Consider the following 17,571-nt stretch of genomic DNA (forward strand, 5'->3'; position numbering starts at 1 on the left):
ATGTGGCACCATCTGACTTGGACCCCAGCATTGGGCTGTTCAGGAACATCTTGAATGTTCTTAGTCCACAGGCTTAGAGGACTGTTCTGGGTTCCAGTCTGGGATCAACCAAATGGCACTATTACAGCATCAAAGCAGTCTTCCAAGCTGGTCCTTTTAACTCCTAGTGAGTGCACAAAAGGAAGCCTGCCAGAGGGTCACTTCTCCCCTGTAGATATCATACTTTACAAGGTTCGCTCCACATGCTCGGCCGCAAAACAAGCCTTAATAAATGTTAAAAGATTAAAATTCTATCAATTATCTTTTTTTTGAACTTATTGGAATGTAACTAGAAATCAACAGCAGAAGGAAAATGAAAATCAACAAATATGTGCAACTTAAACAACCCATTCTTACACAACCAATGGGTCAAGGAAGAAATCACAAGGGAAGCTAGAAAATAACTTAAATAAAAAACACAACACACCAGAATTCACAGAACACAGTAAAACTAGGGCCAAAAGGGAAACTTATAGCTAAAAATGCTTATATTAAAAAAAGAAAGATCTCAAATTGGCATCTTAACTTTAAACCTTAAGAAACTAGAAAAAAGAAAAACACACTAAACGCAAATCTAGAAGAAAGAAGGAAATAATAAAGATTAAAGCAGAAATTTTTAAAAAGACAAAATAGAAAAACAATATAGAAAATCAATGGATGCAAAACTTGATTCTTCAAAAATATTTTTTAAAATGGCAATGCTTTATCTGTATTGACCAGATAAAACATAGAGAAGATTCAAATAGCTAAAATCAGAAATCAGAGAGGGGACATTTCTACTGACTTAACAAAAGTAAAAAAAAAAGAAAAGTAAGAGAGTACTACAAACAGTTTTACACTAATAAATTGAATAACTTGGATTCAATGAAAAACTTCGTGTGACACACACAATTTATCAAAACTAAATCAAGAAGAAATAGAAAATGTGAACAAACTGTAGCTTGCAATGGGACTGAACCTATAATCAAAAACCTTAAAGCAAAGAAAAGCCAAGGGCCAGATGGTTTCGCTGGTGAATTCTACCAAACATTTAAAGAAGAATTAACACCAATCCTTCTCAAACACTTCTGAAAACCTGAAGAGGAGGATATACTTTCCCAGTCATTCTATGAGGTCAGTGTTACCTTGATACCAAACCCAGACAAGGATTCTACAGGAAAAGAAAACTGCAGACCAATATCCCCTATGAAGATTGATGCAAAAATCTCAACAAAATACTAGTAAACAAAATTCAACAGCACATTAAAAGCATTGTACAATGTAACAAGTAAGATTTATCCCTGGAATGAAAGGATGGTTTGACATAGAAAAATCTATCAATGTAACACACCATGCAAACAAAAGCAAGGAAAAAGAAAAATCTGTATCATCTTAATAGATGCAAAAAAGTAACTGGCAAAATTCAACACCCTTTTATGATATAAAACACCCAACAAACTAGAAAGTGGGTGAAATATCTCAACATCATAAAGGCCTTATATAAAAGCCCACATTAACATCATACTCAATAGTGAAAGACCGTAAGATTTTCCTTTAAGATCAGGAACAAGGCAAGGATGCCTACTGCTGCCAATTCTATTCCACACAATACTAGACATCCAAGCTACAGCAACTGTGAAGAAAAACAAACAAGTCAACCAAATAGGAAAGAAAAAACAAAATTATCATTGTTCACAAGCAACACTTTCTTACATATAGAAAACCCTAAAGATAGAACAAAAAAAAAATCTGTTAGAATTAATACATGAATTGAGCAAATCCTGCACAAAAAAGTTGCAGGATACAAAATTAACACTCAAAAATCAGTTTTATTTCTATACGCTAACAACGAACAACCTGAAAAGGATATTGAGAAAACAATCTCATTTACAATAGCATCAAAAAGAATAAAATATATGGGATTAACTAAGCCAAGGAAGAAAAAAGACTTGTACATTGAAAACTACAAAACACTGATGACAAAAATTAAAGAACACACCATTGAAGAAAAGACATCTTGTGCTCATGGATTGTAAGACTTAATGTTGTTCGGATGTCCATACTACTCAAAGCTATCCGCAAATTCAATGCAGTCATTATAAAAATCCCAAAGACCTTTTTCCGGAAATAGAAAAATCCATCTTAAAATTCCTATGGAATGTCAAGGACCTTGAATAGCCAAAACTATCTTAAAAACAAGTTGGAGATTTCACAATCCCTGATTTCAAAACTTACTGCAAAGCTACATTAATCAAAACAATGTTGCACTGGCATAAAGAAAGACGTAGATCAATGGAACAGAACAGAGAGCGATGAAAGAAACCCTCACATAGGTGCTCAGATAATTCCTAACAAAGTTGTCAAGGCCATTCAATGGAGAAAGGCCAGTCTTTTCAATAAATGGTGCTGGGAAAACTGGATATCCATTTGCAAAAATGAAGTGGAACCCTTATCTTACATCATATCCCAAAATTAAATCAAAATAGATCAAAACTCTAAATGTTACAGCTAAAATTGTAAAATTCTTATGATTAAAAATAGGGGGAATACTGCATGACACTGCACTTGGCAATGATTTCTTGGATATGACACCAAAAACACAGGCAACCAAAAAAATAGACAAACAGAATAATACCAAAATTAAAACTTTTGTGTATCAGAGGACACCACCAAAGAGTGGAAATCCAACCCAGAGAATGTGAAAGTTTGTAAATCATATATCTATTAAGGGGTTGATGTCTAGAATACATAAGAACTCCTACAACTGAACCAGAAGAAAAGCAAACAACCCAATTAAAAGGCGGGCAAAAGACCTGAATAGACATTACTCCAAGAAGATATATCAATGACCCATCAGCACGTGGAAAGATGCCAACATCACCAGTGATTAGAGAAACAAAAATCAAACCTCAGTGAGATGCCACCTCACACCTGCTAGGATGGCTACTATAAAATACAAATAAGCAAATACAACAGAAAATAACAAGTGATGATGAGGCTATGAAGAAATTAGAACCCTTGTGTACTATTGCTAGGAATGTAAAATTTTGTAATGTTATGGAAAACAGTACAGTAACTCCTTATAATTTAAAAATTGAACTGCCACATGATCCAACAATCCCACTTTTGTGTATACACCCAAAATAACTGAAAGCAGAGACATTACAAGATGATTTGTACACCCATTGATATGGTTTGGCTCTGTGTCCACACCAGAATCTCATGTATTGCATTTCCCAGTGTTGGAGTTAGGGCCTGGTGGGTGACTGGATCATGGGGGTGGTTTCTAATGGTTTAGCACCATCCTCCTAGTGCTGTCTTGTGATAGAGTTCTCATGAGATCTGGTTGTTTAAAGGTGTGCAGTACTTCTCAGCTGGGCGCGGTGGCTCACACCTGTAATCCCAGCACTTTGGGAGGCCAAGGTGGGTGGATTGCTTGAGGTCAGGAGCTCAAGACCGGTCTGGACAACATGGCAAAACCCTGTCTCTACTAAAAATACATAAATTAGCTGGGTGTGGTGGTGCATGTCTATAATCCCAGCTACTCAGGAGGCTGAGGTAGAAGAATTGCTGGAACCTGGGAGGCGGAGGTTACAGTAAGCCAAGATCATGCCACTGTACTCCAGACTGGGTGACAGAGTGAAAGTCCATCTCAAAAAAAGAAACGATGTAAAACTTTCCCTTCACGCTCCCTCTCTGTCCCTCTCGACCATGTGAAGACAGCTTTCTTCCCTTTTGCCTTCTGCCATGATTGTAAGTTTCCTGAGGTCTCCCCAACCATGCCTCCTGTACAGCCTGTGGAACTATGAGTCAATTAAACCACTTTTCTTCATAAATAACCTAGCCTCAGGTAGTTCTTTATAGCAATGTGAGAACGGACTAATACACCATTTTTGTAGCAACATTATTCCCAACAGCCCAAAGGTAGAGACAACTCAAGTGTCCATCAATGGATGAACGGATAAACAAAATGTTATATCCATACAATGGAATATTACTCACCTTTAGAAAGGAAGGAAATTCTGACATGCTACAACAGGGATGACCTTGAAAACATTATGCTAAGTTAAATAAGTCAGGCACAAACAGACTGACACTGCACGAGTCTGCTCATACGAAACATCTGTAGTCCTCAGATTCATAGAGACGGGAAGTGGAATAGTGGCTACCATGGGCTGGGGTTGGAGCACAGGGAGCTGGTGTTTAGTGGCAATGGAGCTTCGGCTTTGCAAGATGACAGGGTTCTGGTGATGGTGGTGACAGCTGAACACCACTGTGAATGTCCTCAATGACTGTGCACTGTATACTTTAAAGTGTTACGTTTTATGTGATGTATATTTCACCACATTTTTAAAATAAGGGTCCTACTCCAAACATGGCTACAGGTTTGAGTATGGCCCGTGCCTATTTTCTGTGCAAATAGGCACGAGTTCATGCAAAGCAAACACGGATGTCAGTGTTTGCTAAGTGCTGCCTACAGTGCATAAAGTGTGCCATAGGCTTCCAGGGTACGATCTGCCAAGTGATAGACACAGAGCAGGTGGCAGGAGTGAGACGGGGGAAGGGGCAGTCAGAGAAATTGTGGAAGAGACACATGCGGGCAGTGAGTAGACTGAGCAGGCTCCTGCTGAGTGCACACAGCACCCAGTGCCCCAGGAAAGATGAGGGAAGGGCGGTGGCAGAAGGAGACATTTTGAAGGTGAGAACAGGACCCCAATCACCTGGGGATGTGGGTCTGAGGTTCCAGAATGAGCTGCAGACAAGTTAAGATTGGCATCATTGCTAATTTGGAATATCTAAGGGTGTGATATTGATTAGGATCTCTGACGATAATGCTAGTGGCAGGAAGTAAAGATGCTAGAGGTGATGCCAACACTTGAGTTTCAAGCCAAGCAGAGATGATGGCAGAGAGCAGAGGACAGCTGTGAGAAAGTCAGAAAATGATCAAGATGATCGCGGAAAAGAGGCTAATGAAGGAGCAGTAATCAACAACCTCAAAGGCCAAGGCTGAAAGGAATCAGGCGTAAGAGTAGACCAGAAGTCTGAAGTCAGATTTGTGTGGCTGGGGATGACCTGCAAATGCAGGGGCTGGGGGAGATGGAAGAGTAGGCAGGGGAAAGGCTGCATGTGTGTGCATAGGTGTAAGTGTGTACACAAAAGTGGGTGTGGCATGAGCATGTGTGAATACATGCCTGCATGAATGTGCACGAGTGTGCATGTGTACATGTGTGTGAGGTGTGTCATGTTTACACACATTTTCCTGGGTCTGCATGTGTGTGGGCATACATATAAGTGCATATGCATAACTGTGAGGGTGCACAAAAATGTATGTATGTATTTTCATGTGTGTGCTGTGCCCATGTGTATGTATGCTTATGTATGTGTGTTCATGTGTATGTGCACACCTGCATGCATGGGCCTGTGTGCACGTGAATGCATGTGTGTGTCATGTGTGCACATGTCCATGTATATGCCTCTGTGTGTGAATGCGTGGGTGTGGTGTGTTTGTAGCTTGTTGGTGAGCTTGGGAAGTGGACCATCTTGGAGGATAGCTGAGCACCATTAACTTAGTTAAATTTATGTTTTTGGCGATACAAATTTCTTCTTCAGACCTTCAGAGATTTACATGGTGTTTGCTGGATCTCAGACCTTGTGCCTGATGAAAAGTAGCAGAAATGAGACAACCAGAAACACATTGCTCTGAGTGGTCTAGATACGATGTCAGATCTGTGCACAGAGAGTTGTCTGTTTTGTTCACTGTAGGTTCTCCAAGGCCTGATGTCAGATCTGTGCACAGAGAGTTGTCTGTTTTGTTCACTGTAGGTTCTCCAAGGCCTGATGTCAGATCTGTGCACAGAGTTGTCTGTTTTGTTCACTGTAGGTTCTCCAAGGCCTGATGTCAGATCTGTGCACAGAGAGTTGTCTGTTTTGTTCACTGTAGGTTCTCCAAGGCCTAGAACATAAGTGCCGCCCAAAAAACACTTGCTGAGTAAAAATAGCCAAGTTGGATGGCATTTACCATGTGCCAGGCACCATCTTAAGCTGTATAAATACCAATCACTCATAAATATCAAAACAACTCTAGGGGATTAATTCTATTATCCTATTTTCTAGAGAAGAAAACTGAGGCAAAGGACTTCTTAAAAACTTGCCCGAGGTTCCAGGTGGTCAGGATGGAAGCTGGGCTCGCCCCAGGTGCTCCGCCCCAGGTGCTCCACCCCGGGTCCAGGCTGTCCATCACGATGCTGTGTGGAATGCGTGAGTGAGGTGGTCATTCTCGGGTCTTGAAGTCAACAGCTGGGAAGGCTTCTCCTTCCATTAATGCAACCACAAAACCATGGATGGAAAAGGACGCATCTTATTTTCAAGTGGAAATGCTGCTTGGGCCCTTTTCATGACGGCAGACTCTTCAGCGGTGGCCAGAGGGTGAAAACAACAGGTCACGCTGTCAGCGCGTGAAGTTGTTCCTGTGGCCCCGGCCCTCCAATGAGAATGATGAGTGCTCGCTGTCTGGCGCATGCTATTCAGGGTTTCCTCGTTCAGCATCACCATCAGGAGCACATTCCGCCGTCACTCTGCTACCTGCACTGAGCACTCCGGGCCCCCCTGCCGCTATTCTCCATCCCTGCTCAACCAGATGCAGCACCAAGCAATGTGTGGGCTGGGGCTCATTTCTCGAATAAAGGGGCATGTTCACAGTTCAGCTTCCCCATGAACAAGACACGTGGTGAACACGTTTAGAAACCAGTCAGAGCAGCACAGAGGTGAGGTGAGAAGGAAAGGCTGCCAGACTCACCCAGCCTCCAACTTCACTCGAGGTTGGCTCAGACAAAGGAACATCCGCTGCATCCGCAGAGGCCCTGGTGCCTCCTGTTGGACTATTTCTATTTCCAATTATCAGCTTTTCTCTAAAGAAATTAAATTGTTCAAAAGTTTTCACAATTTTTAAGTCTTTCCAACATTCCTTAAATGTGGATAACAATCACTCATTGTTTAGACAGAAGGAAGGAATGAAGAACGAGGGGCAGGTGACTCAGCTGTGACTCCTCGGCGGGAAAAGCACAGAGTGAGCAAAGATATTCTCCTCCCCAACCCAGAGTTCCTTCCAAACATGCCTGCCCTTCTGCAAGCTTCGTCTCTGAGCTGTGTGTCCACCTGGAGAACACACCTGGTCTCACCAGCCCCCTCATTCTGAAAGAGTGAAGAGCCTGCCGAGGAAGTGCACAGGAGCATGTCTGCCTCCTTCAGTGAGCAAGTCATGACAGCCACAGTGACACTCAGGTAACCTGTTGACAAATGTTCTTCAGAGCAAGTGTGATGGTTAATACTGAGTGTCAATTCGATTGGATTGAAGGATGCAAAGTGTTGATCCTGGGTGTGTCTGTGCAATCTGCTCACAGCAGAGACCAACACTGAGCCCTCAATATGGCACCATTCCTCGGGGTGATCTGCCAGCTCCCTGGTGGCAGGTTGATTATATTGGACCTCTTCCATCATGGAAAGGGCAGAGGTTTGTCCTCACTGGAATGGACACTTACTCTAAATATGGGTTTGCCTATCCTGCATGCAATGCTTCTGCCAAGACTACCATCCGTGGACTCACAGAATACCTTATCCACTGTCATGGTGTTCCACACAGCATTGCCTCTGACCAAGGCACTCACTTTATGGCTGAAAAAGTGTGTCAGTAGGCTCATGCTCATGGAATTCACTGGTCTTACCATGTTCCCCATCAGCTGGAAACAGCTGGATTGACAGAATGGTGGAATGGCCTTTTGAAGTCACAATGCCAACTAGGTGACAATACTTTGCAGGGAAGGGGCAAAGTTCTCCAGAAGACCATGTATGCTCTGAATCAGCATTTGATATATGGTACTGTTTTTCCCATAGCCAGGATTCACGGGTCCAAGAATCAAGGGGTGGAAGAGGAAGTGGCACCACTTACCATCACCCCTAGTGATCCCCTAGCAAAATTTCTGTTTCCAGTTCCCTCGACATTATGTTCTGCTGTCCTAGAGGTCTTAGTTCCAGAAGGAGGAAGCCTGCCACCAGGAAACACAAGGACAATTCCATTAAACTGGAAGTTAAGATTGCCACCTGGACACTTTGGGCTTCTCCTAACTTTAAGTCAAGAGGCTAAGAAAGGAGTTACAGTGTTGGCTGGGGCGATTGACCTGGAGTATCAAGATGAAATCAGTCTACTACTCCACAACAGAGGTAAGGAAGAGTATGCAAGGAATGCAGGAGCTCCATTCAGGCATTTCTTGGTATTACCATGCCCTATGATTAAGGTCAATGGGAAACCACAACAGCCCAATCCAGGCAGGACTACAAATGGTCCAGACCCTTCAGGAATGAAGGTTTGGGTCTCTCCATCAGGAAAAAAAACACGACCTGCTGAGGTGCTTGCTGAAGGCAAAAGGAGTACAGAATGGGTATTAGAAGGAAGTCATTAATACCAGCTATGACCATGTGACCAGATGCAGAAATGGGGATTGTAATTGTCATGAGCATTTCCTCCTTCTTTTGTTAAAAACATACTTGTGCATGTATACACTTGTACTAAGAAAATATCTTCATTTTATTTCTTTTTCCTTTATCATGTGACATTAGATTTATTGCCTTCATGTCAGCATTTAAGTAAACTTTGTGTGACAGTATTTGGGTTGGGGATTGGTGCGTTTCCAGTCCTACCAAGAATAGTTGTATTATGTTAGGTGTAATTATGACATGATTGGCTTTATTTGAAGATTATGTATAATCTCAGGAGATGTATATGGATTCAAGTTGACAAGGGGTGGACTTATGGTGGTTAATACTGAGTGTCAACTTGATTGGATTGAAGGATGCAAAATATTGATCCTGAATGTTTCTATGAGGGTGTTGGCAAAGGAGATTAACATTTGAGTCAGTGGCCTGGGAAAGGCAGACCCACCCTTAATCTGGGTGAGCACCATCTAATCAGCTGCCAGCAAATATAAACCAGGCAGATTGGCCTAGCCTCCCAGCCTACATCTTTCTCCTGTGCTGGATGCTTCCTGCCCTTGAACATGGGACTTCATGCTCTTCAGCTTTGGGACTCGGACTGGCTTCCTTGCTCCTCAGCTTGGGGATGGCCTACTGTGGGGTCTTGTGATCGTGTGAGTTAATAATACTTAATAAACTCCCATATATACATATATATATCATATTTATATAGTTATATTTATATTTATATAGAGAGTTGTAAAACTAATATGATATAGATAGATATATCTCCTATTAATTCTGTCCCTGTAGAGAACCCTGACTAATACAGTAAGTATATGGTTTCCTACAACCTGACACACAGCCTATGTGCAATAAATGTTTGTCATTAATAAACAAAACAGAATATTTTAATTACAAACACAAATATCTATTTTAGAAATATAATATGGTTCCAGTATTTAGAATTGGTGATTTAGTTGACGTCAGCTTTAACTTTCTACTTGTTTTGTATAAACATATGTTTAAGTGAAATTTTAAAAGATAAGGCCAATTTAATCTTGCCTTACTCAGAGAAAACATGACATCCTTTAGGGCCCCATATGCAAACTAAAAAAACAATTGGTTTGGCGTCTCCATCAAAGGGAAGTAGATGGTGAGAAATATATTCTCTTTTTAGGTGGTTTTGTAAGTTTTTCGAGGGGTGCTTGACTGTGATACGTTGGAGACTCTGGGGTTCCAAAGAAAAACAAGACAGAATCTCCCTGCCATCACCGAGCTCGCATCCCAGAAAAATGCTGGACTTGTGGTTCTCACACATTTCCAGGTTCAACTGGCTGCCGCCTTCCTATCAGCACCCGCCAGAATCCGAACAGCTAAAAGTTGGAGAGAGAGGGAACGTTACAATGTAAACAATTAATAAAAGCTAATTTGGCCATGCTCTTCCCAGGATGGAGGTGTTAATTGAAGGATTAGATTAGCCCTGAAATGAATGACGGAGCAGAAATAGAAACATTACCACCAGCGCTCTTAGTTCCAATCGAATTAAATTAAGCCATAATGGCTTTTGGAGAAATAAATTGCCAGCTGCAGCCCGCTCCCTACTCCAGCATCTTTCCGGGGGAGATTCACAGGAGCTCACAGGCACCAAGAGCAACACTCAGGATCATTCTTCACAACGGCAGGTCGGTGGCTCACTGCGGGGACTTTCAAATATCTACCGTGAGGTACTCAGTTTAAAGTTGTCCAACATAATTCCCAGCCACAGTGCAGCACCAATGTTCTAGCCCTGTTTCTCTCAGCAGCTCTATTTTATATTTGGATAGGTAAAGAAGACAGCGGGCTCTTTAACTGTTTATTCCCCAGACAGTTATCCATGCCCAAGACTTGCTTTAATTCAGGAAAAGTCGCCTCCACAGTTGCTGAGCTTCTGCAGGAGCAGGATACGAATGACCAGGCATACCTACTGTGTGATGGTCCCAAGGACGTCCCATGCAAGAGGGAGGTCCACAGAGAACTGTGGAAGACACAGAGAAGCCAGGGCCACACACAGGCTGTGGTGAGGAGAGGGCATCCAGGCTGGGGTGCAGGGTGTGGGACAGAAAGCCCCAGAGGCAGACAGGGTGAACGGTGTCCTGGACACAGTCGGTCCTCAGACAAGCCTGGCAGGTCTGGGAAGGAGGGGACTGTGGGCCCTGTCCAGGCAGCTCTGGATGCCCTGCAGGTGCACAGCAGCTCCGCTGACTAATTTGTAACTGGGCAGTGGACAAGAGACACCTTACAGCCAAGGGACTGTCAGTGCTGATGAGCACAAGGGCCACGGGGCTGAGAAGCCTCCATGTTGGCCAAAGGGAGGCCAAGGGGTGGGCACCCCGGTCCCAAGCAGCCAGATTGGCAGGGGCCTGGGTGTGCACAGGCCCAGCAGGGGTCAGGCCAAGAAGATTGGAGAGAGGTGAGTTCGGAGGGTGACCACCAGCCTGGTGCAGGGATGCGGCTGAGGAGTTAGGGTGTGGGCGGCAGCAGTGAGCAGGAGGCCACAGACCACCTGCCTTTCCCGGAAGGAGCAGGCCACGGCGGCTTTGTCCATGGCTGCAGCCAGGCTCTGCAAGCCCTGGAGAAGGAATTTTCCTTCTAGGTGTGGGCGGTGCATGGAAGACTGAAAATCCAGAGACTGGGATCCTCTGAGCTTAGCTACTCACCTTCCGTGGCCACTTCTGTCTTGATATCTGTATTTTGTGCCTTTTGGCTATTTTTGATCTTAATTTAGAAAATAGATGTGCAGGTTCTCTGTAGCAAACGGCATCTGTGTGAGCAAAGGGAGCTCATCTGGCTTTCATAGGCCGACGTGTTGGGACCATCAGGAAATGCTGGCGCTCTACTTATCGTATCAGTCAAAGCCACGAGACAGGGACTGAAGACGGCCTTGGAGAGCGCCCAGCTCACTGACGTGGGGGCGGGGGCAGTTCCCGGAGAGACGCGCTGTGCGGGGGAGGCGGCGTTATTGTGAGTGATGCTTGGCGGGACCTTGCAGATACAGCCTCTGGATTCCCCTGTTTGGCAGAATTTTGGGGATTATAATTAAAAAGCATCCAGCACAGATGCCATTCAGCCCAGCCTGAAGCTGGGCCTTCTGAATGTGTTGGGTGCATTTCTGACTTCCAAAGCATGCAGTAGCGTTTCTTTGATCAACGATGTTTTCAGCTGAAAGAATTTAGGTAAGTTTATGAATAATAAATGCAAAATAAATTCCAAAAGGAAGAAATTAACTTCATCTAAGGGCTCACAAGACAATGGTAGATATAGTATTTATATTGTGCTAGTAGTATGGAATGAAAATGGGCTTTTATATTTGGAGTAACTCGGCGGTACACGTAAACTACTCCCCTACGAGTGCAATTCACTTCGCTGTAGAAGAGAATCCCACGCTCACTCCAGGTGTCTGGAAAAAGAGCCACGGGAAGGACATTACTGTAGTCATACCAAAGCCAATAAGTAAGGTGGGCACACGTTTAAAACACATCCATATGATCTTAATATTTATTACGGTTTTGATAATGCAAAACTGACAGCTCCAGGCAGGCTATAAGGCTGGATATTTATATGCAAGCCAGATTTTCAGAGTCAGGAGATTTTCCTATAGAAACAATGCCAGAAGTGGTAGCAAGGTCACAAGGCTCGGCCGTGAGCCCATCCACCTCTTCCCGGGCTTGAGGAGACACGGACGGGGGTGCAGTGGCTGATGCTGCCCGCCTCCCTCCACAGATGTGTGGGGTGCTTGTGCTGGGTGGGGCCAGAGTCCGCTTCCACAAATGTTCAGGCAGGGCGAGGGTCCCTGGTCTGTGAACTAAATCACCATTTCCAGTGCTGTCTCCTGAGGTGCAATTTGCTTTTTACTAAATGCAGAAGCTTGAGTGACAGGGAACATACCTTCACCTTCATCACAGCCATGGCTGGCAGCAAAGCAAGTGCCAGGTTAACAGGTACTGTGGGGACGTGTTCTGCTGTCCTGGACACATGTCCTGCAATGTACACTGTGATAATGGATGCACGCTCGCGCACACACACCACATACACACACACCACACCAAACACACACACCACACAACACACCACATAAACACACACCACACACCATATACACCATAAACACCAAATACACAAGCACACACACACCACCACACACACACACCACACAACACACCACATAAACACACACCACACACCATATACACCATAAACACCAAATACACAAGCACACACCACCACACACACACACCACACATACACACCACACACCACATACACCATAAACACCAAATACACAAGCACACACACACCACCACATACACACACACCACCACATATACACACACCACACACCACATACACCCACACCACCACATATACACACACCACACACCACATACACCATAAACACCAAATACACAAGCACGCACACACACCACATACACACACCACACAAACACACACCACAAACACACACCACACACCACATACACCATAAACACCAAATATACAAGCACGCACACACACCACATACACACACACACCACACAAACACACACACCACACAAACACACCACACACCACATACACCATAAACACCAAATACACAAGCACACACACACCACCACACACACACACCACACAAACACACACCACACCACATACACCATAAACACCAAATACACAAGCACACACACACCACATACACACATGCACCACACAAACACACACACCACACAACATACCACATAAACACACACCACACACCACATACACCATAAACACCAAATATACAAGCACACACACCATACCACATACACACACCACACCACATACCACACAATACACCACATAAACACAAACACACCACACCACACACCACATACACACACCACCACAGACCACATAACACACACAGTTACCCAGCCTCCAAGACGGGAGAGTGAGTGTTGGTTTTATCCACTCATGAATTCACAATTTCAAGACCCTTCGGCATTTATCACACACAACCCTAAGACACTTGACCCTGCGACAAGCACAACTGAATAAAAAACTACTTGGAGTAAAGTGGGCACCGATGTTAGATAAGGGCCAGTAGGCCTTTCCCACGAGCCTGAATAGCTATCTACATGTCTATGTGCACAGCAGCAGAGCATAACTTTACCTCTGTATGTGTCCACGTGCACAGCAGCAGGATATAACTTCATTTGTGAATATCTGAGTTTGAATATGCAAACTAGTAATTATCGGATTTGACAAACTTTATATAAAGTTTCTATAATTACATAATACACTTATTAAAAGCAAAGCACTAGAGTAGAATAATAGGCATCAGTTAGATACTTTCAGAAAGTTTGTAAATGAATGCATTGAATAACTTTAATATGAGGTCACTTGTGAATTTATTGTAATTCGTAATTTGCTTCAGTGGCTGAGAATACACTACAGAGAGGATTTAAGCGAATGAATAACAATTTTAAGGAAAAGCTGAATTTTAACATAAATTTGGATGAGGCTCCAAAATGGTGAGGAGTCCCAGGAGCCTCTGACCTTGGTGCTTCTCCTGAGAGGAGCTGGAGAAGCTCAAAAGGAATCAAGTGGGTCCCACCAAGGCCAGTCCCTTCCCAGGTCATTTGTGCAACTGTTGTGTATTTAAGGAAAACGAAACATTTAAGAGTCATCAACAGAAGCCACACAATTATCTTGGTGGTTTTAACTTAAAATAAAGCTGGCTGCCAAACCAGCTCTGAAAGAGATGAGGTAGATTAGAATTGCGATAAGGTTGGTGTACATAATGAAGACAATCTAAAACTTAATTGTGTAATTAAACTGGAGGTTCTGGTAACAAATAATTATCTTTTAATGACCCCATAAATCTACTCTAATCTAATGTTATTCAATATTTCACCTGACTTTCTCTTAGGTTCTCTGGATTTTTTTCAGGAGAAACAAAAATACATTTGTAGTATTATTCTATATCATATTTCAAACTCATTAACAATAGTGGTTTTTTAAATAATTCAAAAAAGATTTTTTTGAAAATTTATCTAGAAAATTAATTTAAGCTTGTAAGAAAATTATGTTTTGCATATTTCCATGTGAAATGCTTTATAAACATCAATTAAGTTTTATAATATCATGCAAAGATATAGTAATCATGTTAGAAATAAGTACACCAATTCTTAGGAAGGTTCAGTGACTTATTCAAAACGATCTTCCCAGTCACTTATGAATTTTAAAAAGGCAGCATGTGCATCAGTCTCTCTCATATACAATGTATCTAGCTATGGTGCTCAGAAAAGATTTTGCTTCACAGCTGGATGTTATCTGCAATGCCCAGAAATAGTGGTCCTGGAATCCTGAGAGGGCCACCCTGGGCTAGGTGGATGCCTGACTGACCGCTGGAGAAAAGCACCTACTTCAGCCAGCTTCCCATCTGAAAACATCGCAAAAAGCACGCAGCACATCAGAGATGCGGCACAGATATAGCAAATCAAAGTAAACTTTTCTGGTTACAAAAAAACAGCACAAACCACATGAAAAATGATATAAGCAAAAGTCTTCAGAAACCAAAACAGCCCCCACACAAAACCTTAATTCCTGTACGGGAGCCCCCGCTCCTCCAAGGAGGTTACATTCCGAGACCCTTAGGGAATGGCTGAAAGCATGGAGGTAAGGAACCCTATCTGTGCTCTATACGATGTTTCTTCCTACATACATGCATACCTGCAATAAAGTTTAACTTGTGAATTAGGTGCAGTAAGAGATTAGTAATAGAAATGAATAAAACAATTATTACTGTATACCAGCATCACTGCTCTTGCACTTCAGTAGCCCTTATGTGACATGACTACATCCGATAAGAGTGACTTGAATACAAGCACTGCAACACTGTAAGAGTCAATCTGATCAAAGAGACGGCTGCTAAGTGACTACTGGGTGGTGTGCAGCCTGGATGCACTGACAGAGGGGTGATTCGCGCACTGACAGAGGGGTGATTCGCGCACTGACGGGTGATTCACGCACTGACGGGTGATTCGCGCGCTGACAGAGGGGTGATTCGCGCACTGACGGGTGATTCGCGCACTAACAGAGGGGTCATTCGCGCACTGACAGAGGGGTGAATCGTGCACTGACGGGGTGATTTGCCCACTGACAGAGGGGTGATTCGCGCACAGACAGCGGTGATTCACGCACTGACAGAGGGGCGATTTGCGTGCTGACAGGGTGACTCATGCACTGACAGGGATGATTCACGCACTGACGGGTGATTCACGCGCTGACAGAGGGGTGATTCGCGCACTGACAGGGGTGATTCACGCACTGACGGGTGATTGGCGCACTGACAGGGGTGATTCGCGCACTGACAGGGGTGATTCGCGCACTGACAGGGGTGATTGGCGCACTGACAGGGGTGATTCGCGTCCTGGGGGGATGCAGCAGGGTGGCACGAGATTCATCACAGTACTCAGAATGATGTGCAATTTAAAACTTAGGAATTATTCATTTATGGAATTTTTCACTTAATATCTTTGGACCACGTTTGACCACGGGTACCTGAAACCTCAGAAAGCAAAACAGAATAGAAAGGAGACTACTGTATGTCACACTTACATAAACAGGCTTTACATCTTCACTTGGGTTCTCTTTGCTCTTCGTTCTGACAAAAGAGAAAGAAGCATTGGTATTTCTTTTCTTGGCTACCACTGCACTAGTAATGGCCATGAAGTCTGGAGGGAGGCCTACTACAGGAAGCAGCAAGAAAAACAGAATTGAGTCTTGTAAGATGAGTAAGGAATCTAAAATGTTTTTTAAATAAAAGAACCTAGCAGATGGTCAGGTAACAACATACCTCACTAGCACCTCCTGTCCTCCATAAACAATAGCATGGTGCGGTAACTGACATGGTCAGGTAACAGCAGACCTCACTAGCACCTGGTGCCCTCCATAAACAGCAACATGGTACAGTAACTGACATGGTCAGATAACAGCGTACCTCATTAGCACCTTGTACCCTCCATAAACAGCAACCTGGTGCAGTAACTGACATGGTCAGATAACAACATACGTCATTAGCACCTCGTACCCTCCATAAACAGCAACCTGGTGTGGTAACTGACATGGTCAGGTAACAACATACCTCACTAACACCTCCTGCCCTCCATAAACAATATGTTGCATTAACTGACATTGTCAGTTACTTGATTGAGTTGTCCCAAAATGAGGCTACTTGTGTACTGTGATTAAGCAGGTGAAGTGCATGTTATACCATGAAACTTATTCACCAAAAAGTAGTTCCAGATTTGCTTGGAACCGAAAGAGATGCCCCAGTTATGTGAAAATTTTGCTGATTAACTGATGACATTTGATAAATGAAATAATCACCATTTTAGTAATGTGGTGAAGTTAATACTTGCCACGAAGTGTCAGAGAGAATGCTACTCATTGGAAAACCAGAAAAGCGTTATCTTCCCCTCCTTTCCAGAGGGGATGGAAAACCCACTGACATGGAGACCCCGGAGTGGGGCCGGACACTTCCGGCAGGATCTCCATGGAGCTTGTCTGTGAGGCTGTGCCCCTGCCACCCTCTGAGGAGCCACCGGGCTGTCTTCCCTCCTCCCCTGCATAGCCCTGCACAAAAACCTCCTGCAGGTGCCCCGCTTGCATGTCACCAGCTGCCTCTTCCCTGGCATCACGTGGAAAAGCCTGACTCCCTGCTATGGTTTGGATGTGGTTTATCCCAACCAAAACTCATGTTGAAATTCACAGGCTGACTTTGGAGATAGCATAGGTTTGGTTCTAGACCACTGCAATAAAGCAAATGTCACAATAAAGCAAAAAGTCTTACTAATTTTTTGGTTTCTGGGTGCATATAAAAATTGGGCTTACACTATACTGTAATCTATGAAGTATGCAAAGCATTATGTCTAAGAAGCAATATACACACCTTAATTTAAACATACTTTATTGTTAAAATAACCTAGTGGTCATCTGAGCCTTCAGTAAGTCTTCCTCTTTTAGCAGAGGGAGGACCTTGCCTGGATGTTGATGGCTGCTGAC

General features: G+C 43.5%; 1 protein-coding gene across 11 annotated transcripts in view; it reads right to left on the reverse strand.

The window, feature by feature from the left end:
- Positions 1-17,571, reverse strand: part of SNTG2 (syntrophin gamma 2) — a 408,896-nt gene that overhangs the window by 71,713 nt on the left and 319,612 nt on the right. Inside the window, exon 15 of one of the 11 annotated variants that reach the window (XM_063594676.1) lies at positions 10,608-11,534. The exons of 9 other annotated variants lie outside the window; for them this stretch is intronic. In XM_063594676.1, the coding sequence (XP_063450746.1) occupies positions 11,424-11,534 (111 nt within the window). In that variant the 3' untranslated portion in view covers positions 10,608-11,423. Of the gene's footprint in view, positions 1-10,607; positions 11,535-16,111; positions 16,172-17,571 lie in introns of those variants that run through there. One more of the 11 variants, XM_034952501.2, reaches the window with a different exon arrangement.

The sequence above is a fragment of the Pan paniscus genome, chromosome 12 (genome assembly GCF_029289425.2).
Source record: "Pan paniscus chromosome 12, NHGRI_mPanPan1-v2.0_pri, whole genome shotgun sequence".
NCBI lineage: Eukaryota > Metazoa > Chordata > Mammalia > Primates > Hominidae > Pan > Pan paniscus.